The 10,378-nt window shown below is 48.2% G+C and overlaps 1 protein-coding gene across 1 annotated transcript; it reads right to left on the bottom strand.

The window, feature by feature from the left end:
* Window positions 1-7,315: 7,315 nt before the first annotated feature.
* On the bottom strand, window positions 7,316-10,071 carry PHOX2B (paired like homeobox 2B). Its single transcript, XM_027597372.2, has 3 exons — window positions 9,831-10,071; window positions 8,794-8,981; window positions 7,316-7,831 (listed from the first exon to the last, which is right to left on the bottom strand). The coding sequence occupies exons 1-3, from the start codon at window positions 10,069-10,071 to the stop codon at window positions 7,316-7,318; spliced, it is 945 nt and encodes a 314-aa protein (XP_027453173.1).
* Window positions 10,072-10,378: the final 307 nt, after the last annotated feature.

Raw genomic sequence — 10,378 nt, forward strand, 5'->3', positions numbered from 1 at the left:
CCAGGAGCCCGATGTGGGGCTTGGTCCCAGGACCCCGGGATCATGACCTGAGCCAAAGGCAGACGCTTAACCATCTGAGCCACCCAGGTGCCCCTAATTTTTATTTTTTTAAAGATTTTATTTATTTATTTGATAGAGAGAGAGAGCACAAGCAGGGCAGGGGGAGCACCAGGCAGAGAGAGAAGCAGGCTCCCCGATGAGCAGGAAGCCGGTGTGGGTTCTATCCCAGGACTCTGGGATCATGACCTGAGCTGAAGGTAGACACTTAACCGCCCGAGCTACCCAGGCGCCCCAAATAGATAAAATTTTTAAATGCAAAAACTAAAATGCATAGGATTACAAAAGAAGCCAATTAAAATAAAATTATCAAAAATGTTTTAATTTTTAATTTATTAAGGTTTTTTTAATTCCAGTGTGGTTAACATACAGTGTAATATTAGTTTCAGGTGTACAATATAGTGATCCAACACTTCCATACGTCACCCAGTGCTCATCACAAGTGCCCTCCTGAATCCCCACCACCTGTTTCCCTCAGCCCCCCCCCCCACTTCCCCTGTGGTGACTGTCATTTTGTTCTCTATAGAGTCTGTTTCTTGGTTTGTCTCTCTCTCTCTCTTTTTTTCTTTTTGCTCATTTGTTTTGTCTCTTAAAGTCCACAGATGAGTGAAATCATATGGTATTTGTCTTTCTCTGACTTATTTTGCTTAGGATTATACTCTCTACCTCCATCTATGTCATTGCAAATGGCAAGATTTCATTCTTTTTTATGGCTCAATAATACTCTATTGTATAACCACATCTTTTTTTATCCATCTATCAGTGGACACTTGGGCTGCTTCCATAATTTGTAATATAATCATGTATGTGATTCTTTTTTGTGTGCTTCTTTACTAATGTATTCAATAACAAGATCTCGTGGCTAGTCTAATAATTACTATAATTTCAAATTAATGATGAATATAAATGATATATTGAGATGCTTCAAAAACGCTAGTGTGAAATGAAAATATCTGTGATTTCCATTGGTTACAGTCACAGGTACTAACAAAAAATGGCTTTGTGGCCTGCACTCATCATTGAAGAAATTGCTAAATTTCAGGTAGAAATTACTAAAAATATATATGTATTTTGTTGTATCCTTTTTGAATTTTATTCATGAACCCAAGGTTAAGAACCCCTGAAGTAATCCAAGATGAACACAATCCAAAATGTCTACCATGGTGATAGGGACATGGCCATAGGCTGTTTTCAGATAATCCTGCCTACTGGCCTAGGGAAATAGCAGGTCCTTGCTTTCCAACGTGGAAGTACCACTGGGTGAAGACATTCAGTCATCATTTATCTGTGTAGCTTCGTGAATACTCACTTTAGAATCAAGGCTGGAAAATTAAGGATTCAGGAGGGTTTTTGCCATTTGTGCCATCCATCTGTCATGGCGGTGATCAATGAGCCTAGAGGTTGACATCTATTCCTGACATCCATTCCTATCCACTGACCAATGTTCCACACTTCGTAGATGTAACTGTCCTTTGCCCTTTCATGTTCTGTGCCTCTGGCTACTCCTTGTCTTGTTCACTTACCAGAAAGACACCATGAGTTATAAATATGTGGCCCTGCAGAGAACATTCTCCCTCCTCCTGGGGATCCCAAAGCCTGCCCCCTTTCAGGCCTCAAACTTCATTTTGAATCTGGCTGGGATTCTCATTCCAACACCTCTCCTCCTGTTGCCTTTTCTAACCCTCACCTCCCTTTCTGAGTCTTTTTGCAAAATGAGATCTCCTCCCAGAGATGTCTCTGGAAATATATGACTTTGTGGCTGAAATGAAGTCTTCCTCTTGCAGAGGCTATTAAAGAAGGTGGGCTTGGAGACAAACCAGCTGCGGTTGGATTCCTGTTACAGTACTATGAGCTGTGTCCCCCTGGCCATGTGACCTAACCCCTCTATGCCTCGGTTTCCTCCTAAGAAAAAAATGGGAACTACTTTCTCATAGGGTAGTTGTGAGGACCAAATGCTTTAAAGCTTAGTGTGCACCTGGGTGGCTCAGTCTATAGAGCATCTGATTCCTGCTGCTCAGGATTGTGCGTTCAAGCCCCACATTGGGTGTTGAGCCTACTTTAAAAAATGAAAAGAATATTAAGAGGCACCTGGGAGGCTCAGTCAGTTAAGCATCCAACTCTTGATTTTGGCTGAGGACATGATCTCAGGGTTGTGAGATCAACCCACCCGCGTCTGTCTCCGCGCTGAGCATGGAGCCTGCTTAAGATTCTCTCTCTCGGGGCGCCTGGGTGGCTCAGTCATTGGGCGTCTGCCTTCGGCTCAGGTTGTGGTCCCAGGGTCCTGGGATCGAGCCCCACATCGGGCTCCCTGCTCTGCGGGAAGCCTGCTTCTCCCTCGCCCACTCCCCCTGCTTCTGTTCCTGCTCTCACTATCTCTCTCTCTCTGTGAAATAAATAAATAAAATCTTAAAAAAAAAAAGATTCTCTCTTTCTCTCTCTCTCTCCCCACCCACTTGTGCGTTCACTCTCTTTCTTTCTCTCTAAAAAAATTTAAAAATGAAAAAAATAAATGCTTTAAAGCTCATAAGCTTAAAAATGCCTGGCATAGCATGAGCACTCAGTAAATACTAGTAGTTATTTTGTCAGCCCTTGGCTATGACTGTCACCCTCAGCAAGGTTCTCCAATGCCAACTTTGGCATATTCTTCACACTCTGTGTTCCTGGGCCATTGACTTCAGTGACAATTGAGGGCTCTTTTTAATCTTTAGAGGCCTGAGCTACGGAGATCAAGAAAGAATCTAGAAGTTACATCATCATCATCATATCTGACATTTGCTGAAAACTTCCTGCTATGCTGGATACTTGTACGTTTTATTTAATCCCACCAACATCCCCCATAGGTCTGTATTATTATTCATATTTATAGTTGATAAATCAGGCTCAAAGGAATTAACTTATTTGCAGTCCAAAGTCACGTGGATCCTTTCCCTGAATTGAGGATCATCTCTGTCTAGCCACAGGCTGCCTGCCTAAGGATGCGAAGTGGCCACAAAGAAGCATCTGAGGGGAGTTGTGGACAGCTACTATTTGCTGGGTTATCTGCTCTACTCTGAAACCGCTCTGGTTTTCTGTACTCAGCCATCTTAAAGGAGACTTGGCTTAGAGGTGGCCGTCTGGCATCCGCTCATGCAGCTTTTGTGAAGTCACATGTGGTCCAGGAGTTGCCAGGAAAAAGGATGCCTTGATGAGCCAAAATGCAAATTCTTTAGGGGAGGAAAAGTGAAAGTGAGCTTGTTCACACTGTGCAGGGCTCCAAGGAAATGACACAACTCGAGAGACACAGTGTCCTGCCACTAGTTTCCATCATATTACAGGGGCATTATTTTGCATTTGATCATAAACTTGCCTCCTAATAGTTTGCTTCTTTGACCAGTAAGAGAGGCAGAGGTGACCCAAATTAAAAAGAAGTTGATACTTAAAATACTAAAGCTGGGTGCCTCCAGACATTAGAAATGCAGTCCTCTGGGAAGCCGGAGTGGTGTGGGGATAGGAAGCATATTTTCCTCTTCAATCTCCAGTTTCCTTTATCCTGGAGATAAGTTGCTCAAAGCAGGTCAAGGCCAAGAGAAGGGGATTTGGGGATCCTTACCTAGTTCGTGCCCATCTGAAAGGATTTCTAGGACCTTAGCTGAGGTTTCTAAAAACTCTTCTTTGGCTATTTGTCTTTCCTCTTCCTTCTCTCTTTTCTTCCTCTATTTCTTATTTTGTTTCTTTCTCCTGGTCTTGCCTTCTCCAAAATGCCTGCCCCACTGTTCTGCCCATCAGCTTACAGAGGCTTACTTGGTGTTCTTCAATGCCTCGGGGAAGGCTAATTTTCCTCCAGCAAAGCCTAGGACTGGGTTACCTGGGCTTTGAGTGTTCTTTTCATCTATAAATTCCTGCCTTTCCTTTTGCCTCTCCCAGACCTTGTAAATTATATTTTCAACCAAGGACTGGGATCTAAGGGATCTAGCAATTGCTAGAATTTTAGACCAGCACAATTAATGCCATTGTTTATAGAATATTGTCTTGGGGAGTTTGCATAGGGCATTTAGACATAGTTTTTTTTTTTTTTTAAGACTATTTAAAAGCCCTTTAGAAAAACTATTAGAAGTTAGATAAGATCCAAATATTTGAAAATTCTAAATGAAATCTGCCTGATTTGATGCAAGCTGTATTTGGATGCATAAGGTGAGAAGCTCTAATAAATTCAAGCCGGATCAGCAGCTAGTCCTCAGACCAGAGCCGGCAGACAGTGGGCTCCCCTCAGATGAGGGGAACTGAGTCATTTATTGATAAGGCCCAGAGAAGTATCACACAGGCCTCTGCTTGAAGAAGGTGGCCCAACCAAAGAGTTCAAGGAAGAGGCAGAATTCCATTTGGGGGCTGTGGTAATGATTTCTTCCTTCCAAAAAGGGATCACTGAAGCTGCCAGTGACCCCCACCACTACCATCACCACCACACACACCACACACACACACACATACACACCTGCTCCCAAAGTAGTCCCAATTCTGCAACCTTCCTGTTTGGGTTTCTTAAAGTCTCATTCGGTGGTTCTCATATCCTCTACAGAGCTCATTAAAACATATATTGCTTCTTCCTCACCCCCCAACCCCCGCCCCACGCCAGAGTTTCTGATTCAGTAGATCTAGGATGGAGTCTAAGAATTCATGGGTCTAACAAGTTCCCAAGTGATGTTGATGCTGCTGGTCCAGGGACCACACTTTGGGAACCACTGGTGTAGTTAATGGGCAGGCTCTGGAATCAGATTTCCTGAGTTCAAAGACCTGCCCCATCATTCATACACTGGAGACTCTTGAGCAAGTTAATTTGTCTGTTGCCTTAGCATCTCATCCGTTTAAAAGAAAATGAATATAGGAATTGTACCTGCTTCCTGGTGTTGTTTTGGGGGGTAGATGAGATAATGCATGGAAAGCAGAAACTGCTACACGCCAGTGCTCACTAATTTCGGTTGTTGTCAGTGTTATTTCTCCAAACACACCAACATTGCTGAGCTGTTCTCAGGCCAGGGCCATCCTGATCCACTTGCCCACACAGATACCCTCCGGGGTGCTGGCATTCTGCAGGGCTTAAGGAAGCTGGACCACTTGGACCCCACCACATGCCATTGGTCTTGAAAGCACATACACACAAATCCTCACTTTTGAGTCTTTCTCAAAGTCGGGTATTTGAAACCCGACTTTGCTGCCACTGAGTCCTCTGGCCTCAGCCTAGGCATCCATGTGAACATTTTTATCAACACCCTGGTGTCCTTTTGTGCTCGGTGACCGAGAGACAAATAAACACGGGCCAGAGAATCTTGTCTGCTATCCCAAGCACTACATTTTATATTGGCTGAATTTGGCTGTGTGAATTTAGACTCCGCAACCCGCTTGGGTTTCCAGAGCCTCGGTAGCTTCTAGATATTTTGTACAATTTCCTCTTCTTCTGTCCTCTATCATTTCTAAAATTAAATTAAAACAAAACAAAACAAAAAGGCATCAAGGAAAAGTCGAATGAAGAGTTCAATTGCTAGACTTGCTTTTTGTTTTTATTATCAACAATCAAGTTAATGGTACACTCTTGGAAAACTATATGCACATGTAGAAATATTTCCCTTTTAAATAGAAGCATTCATTATAACACATATAAATAAATTCGAAAATCTGAAACATAACTTATAACGCTTATGTTCACAAACATAGTCCAACAAGAAGAAAAAAGAAATCAGACAGACATGCACCTGATAACAAAAATATATACCATTGTCTGAACTGTGGTCTCTCTAAACACAAAGGAATTGAACCCGTGAGAACCTTATTACTCCATAAAGACACACCATAGAGACTACAAGAAGAGAAAAACATTATACGGTCACGTAGAGGAGACGGTCTGTACTGATATTAACACGATACAATTGAGTCACAGAACACAGTTGTAGAAAGACACCGAAAAAGTTAAAGCCTCAACATTCAACTAATATCTATAGTTTGTGCCTTTTAAAATAAAAAACAAAAACAAAAACAAAAAACAAAAACAAAAAACAAAATCCCAACAGAGATGTCTAATCTGCTTGAAGAATGGAATCATCAATATACAGTCCATCCACCATACAGGATGTGAGTCCATTTCGGATCGAACAGAAATGCAAACCGAGACACTTCTGCAAACTTGTGTGTACGCCTTTCTTTGCTCGGTAGCTTTCTCTGCAGCCAGTTGCGTGGACTGCAATTGACTCTAATCCAAAGCAGTGCCAAAAAGTTCGGTAAAAGCTGGTGGAAGAAGAAAACGCCGGTGGGGGTGACGGGAGAGAAAAAAAGGGAGGAGTTGCGAAATAGACCGTTTGCAGAGTTTGTGGATGAAAAGGCATCTCATGTATAGGGCATCTTTCAAGGGCCGAGCGGCTGCAAAGATTCGGGGTTGGGAGTTGCAACTGTGTGGGGTTCGGATGCACTAACGGCGGGATGATACTTGGCGAGGTGGGACAGGCAGGCGGGAGCGAGGAAGTCACCTGGACCGCGGGGACAGTCCGCTCCAGTCGTCGCCCGCGGCAGCCCGAACCCAAGGACACGAGGGGAAGGGGGTTTGGAAGGCATCCCTACTCTCCCTTGAGGAGGAGCCCCAGGGGAGTCTGTGATGTCGGGAGGGGTTCACAAGATAGACGGTGCTAGCTTCAGCCTCCCTTCTTCCCCACCTTACTTGTTTCCCCTTGGATTTTCAAACCCTTCCGGATTGTTTGTTGGCTTGTTTTTTTTAAAGTGATTGCTGCCTTCCTAATGTTTGTTTGTTTGTTTGTTTTTAATTTGGGGGGATTGTTTATTTTTCTCTTTTTCTAAGCAAGTCACTGAGTCGGTTGTGCCCCCCCCCACTCTCCCTGTCACCTGCTCGGGCCACAGACACACATTCCCCGAGACACACAGACACCGACACGCAGACACAGCCCCCTGAGAGTGCCCCCGAGTCCGGGCCGCGCTGTTCACACCTCGCGGTCAGCAGGCGGAGCCCTGGCCGGTCTGCGCGGCCCTGAGGCAGGTGCGAAGCTAGGGAAGTTTTGAGTTTTGTGTTGCTGGGGGGTTCAGGATGGGGTGTAGGAGTGGGGTTGAAATGGGGGCGACGCCATTTTCTCTTTATTCTTATCGCGATGACTTTAGGCTCTCAACGAAAAGCCACGGCAGCAGCGACGACAATAGCCTTGAGCCTACCCGCTCGCCCACTCGCCCGCCCGGACCCGGCTCGCGCGCCGCCGCCGCCGCCGCCGCCGCCGCACATCCCAGATCAGAACATACTGCTCTTCACTAAGGCGGCTTTGGCACCGTTGGGTCTTTGGAGCGAAGATAGGACGCTGGCGAAGGGGCCCCCGAGCGAATCCGGGATGGAGGTGATGGGGCCGGGGCCGGGAGCCCAGCCTTGTCCAGGGCCCCCGGCCGCAGCCAGGCCTCCGGCAGCCGCCGCCGCCGCCGCCGCTGCCGCCGCCGCCGCCGCCGCCGCCGCTGCCGCCGCGCCGCCCTTGCCGGGTTCGCCTCCCGGGCCCCCGGGCCCCGCGGCCCCCGGGGCTCCTGCCGGGCTGGGTCCGCCGCCGCCGCCGCCACTCGCCCCGCAGCTGGGAGTGGGGTTGGGGTTGGGGCCGGGGCCCCCAGTGCTGTCCGGGTCGGTACTCTTGGCCTCTTTGCTCTCGTCGTCCCGGGACGAGTCGGATTTCTTTCCCGAAGAGCCGTTCTTGGCCGCGGCCGCGGCGGCCGCAGCCGCGCGCTCCTGCTTGCGGAACTTGGCGCGGCGGTTCTGGAACCACACCTGGCCGGAGAGGAGAGGCGAGGCGGTGAAGCAGGGAAAGACAAAGCGTGGATTAGGACGGCCTACGTTCCGTTTCGGCTTGTTTTAAAACCCCGCCACCAAGTCTGCCCCCGCCCTTGTTGCCCTTGCGTCTTCGGAGAAACTTTCTTAAGGTCACCGGAGCAAGCCAGCGAAATGGTTGCTTGCAGGAGAGGTTAGAAGACCCCAGGTCCCAGAAAGGCCCTAAAATGGAAGACTTTATTTTGGCGGGCCTTTGCTCAGTCTATTTCTGGAACCGCCCCACCCTCGCCGTAACCGCTAGGCCGCAAGTCTAAGGTTAAAGGCTAATTGGTAGAAGGAGGAGGGGGGTCTTTGGGTTTGATGCTCGCCGCGCATCCTGGCCTTTAGGCCTGATACAGCGTACAATGGGGCTCACCTGGAGAGGCGCCTTGGCCAGCTTGTGAGTGCATCTGTTTCCCTAAAAGGTTAGAGTTAGCCGCGTTTCGTGACCCCCATGGAGTCACAACCCCTTTGCAAATGGGTTCCAAGTCATAGTTACCGGGAAAATGCACCCACACTCATGGTTCCAAGTTAAAAGAGCTTGAGTTAGGAGGCAGAAAAACAAAAACAAAAAGCCCACGTCGAATACGGAGGCAAAGTCTGCACGCCTCCTACAAGGCACTTTCTGTCCTGCAAAAGCCTAGCTCATTCACGTCCCAAGACCCCGAAAGTCTCTGCAGGGCTACATGGGGTGGGAAAGGCTTTGCACCTGTGCACATATAAACAAGAGCGCGCACCCTAACGCTTCCTCGTGCGCACAGCCCCTCCGAACTTGGCCTCTCTGCTCAGCCCTGGGTCCCGGGCCCTTCTTGTCTTTGAGAGGGCCGGGTATTCCGAACCTTCAGGAGCACCGCCCGGTCCCCGCCACCGTACCCTACCCGGCCCGGTGCGGCGACGCAGGGTCGGTTTGTGGGCGCGCGTACCTGGACTCGCGCTTCGGTGAGGTCGATCTTCAGGGCCAGCTCCTCCCGGGTATAGATGTCAGGGTAGTGCGTCTCTGCGAAGACCCTCTCCAGCTCTTTGAGCTGCGCACTAGTGAAAGTGGTGCGGATGCGCCGCTGCTTGCGCTTCTCGTTGAGGCCGCCGTGGTCGGTGAAAAGTTTGTAAGGAACTGGGGGACGACAGAGGGGACAGCGTGTGAGCAAAACTGTCCGGAGCGCGCGCGCCGCGGAGCCGGAATGTGCGGACTCCAAGGTCAGGTAGCACTGGAGCGGCCACCGGCGCCCGCGCGGGCGACTGGCTGCGAGGAGCTGCCGAGAAAAACCGAGCAAATTAGTTATATACCGGAACCGGCGAACCTCGGGCTTTGGAGGAGTCCCCTCTTGGCACGGGCGCCTTTGGATGGGTTGAAATAGCGCAGTGGGGACGGCCGAGGGCCGGGACACGGGATAATGCTTTGATAAGGAAAAACGAGAGAGGAAAAAAGTCCAAAAACATCATTCGGAATACCAGGGAACCAGGGAAGAAGTTACCCAACACTCCCACTGTTGGAACTTTTCAATTCTCAGAAGTTGACCTTGCCCAAAAGTTGGGGGAAGAGTGCTGCAAAAAAAATAATAAATTAAAGAAATAATCATAAAAATGACCAGCCAAAGAGGTGTGAGCCGCTGTCGGTTCTTAAAAAGAGAGAGAGAGAGACACTGCCAGTAATGAGCTTTACTCTTTGTTATTTAATTATTTTCTAAGCTTTACGTCTCATCGCAAAGTAAATAAATTATGCCTATCATTTTGGCAGCTTAAGATAATTTTGTTGGCGGTTCGGGTGTGACTAGGATAGTGTAACCCTGTAAGTGAATTACCCCTCCCTGCAATCGCTTCTAACGTGATAAATTCTTTCATTTGTGTAAGCAAATTTCGTTTGGTAAATACTAAACACATTTCCATTTTCAAATGCAATCAAGGCTTCCTATATACGAGCGGAAAGGCGGCTTCCTCGGCTGAGAAAGCTGGCGGTCCTTACCTGCGGCGTACGGACTGCTCTGGTGGTCCCTGAGGGTGCCGAGGCTGCAGGATCCCGGCGTGAGGGACGGGCAGCCGGACGTGGCCCCAAAAGTGGTCCTTATCGGGTTATACTGGAAGCCACTGGCCTGGCTGCAGGAACTGAAGTCAGCATAGGCTGAAGCCAGGCTCGAGGTGTCCATCCCAGCCATACAGGACTCGTAGGCAGAGGAATTGAGGTAAGAATATTCCATTTTATACATTGAAAAGGCTCTGGATGGCTCAGCCAAGTGGAAAAATGAAATAAAAGATGGGTATGGAGAAGGTGGCTGGAGTGGGGAGATGTGCACAGCTCAACGCCTGCCTCCAAACTGGCCTCCTTACTACCAGCAGAGCCTAGTTTTATGAAAAAGCCTCCTATGAGATGCCTTGTCTGAGGTCTCTAGAGCATATAGTCCTCATAATAAACTTGGCTCTTTCCACTTGGACAATAGCAAAGCGGTTGGTCTTATTGCTGGCGCTTTTTACATGACAATAACTCATCCGTCTATTGGGCTGGCACTGGGGAAC

The sequence above is a fragment of the Zalophus californianus genome, chromosome 2 (genome assembly GCF_009762305.2).
Source record: "Zalophus californianus isolate mZalCal1 chromosome 2, mZalCal1.pri.v2, whole genome shotgun sequence".
In the NCBI taxonomy this organism is placed as follows: domain Eukaryota; kingdom Metazoa; phylum Chordata; class Mammalia; order Carnivora; family Otariidae; genus Zalophus; species Zalophus californianus.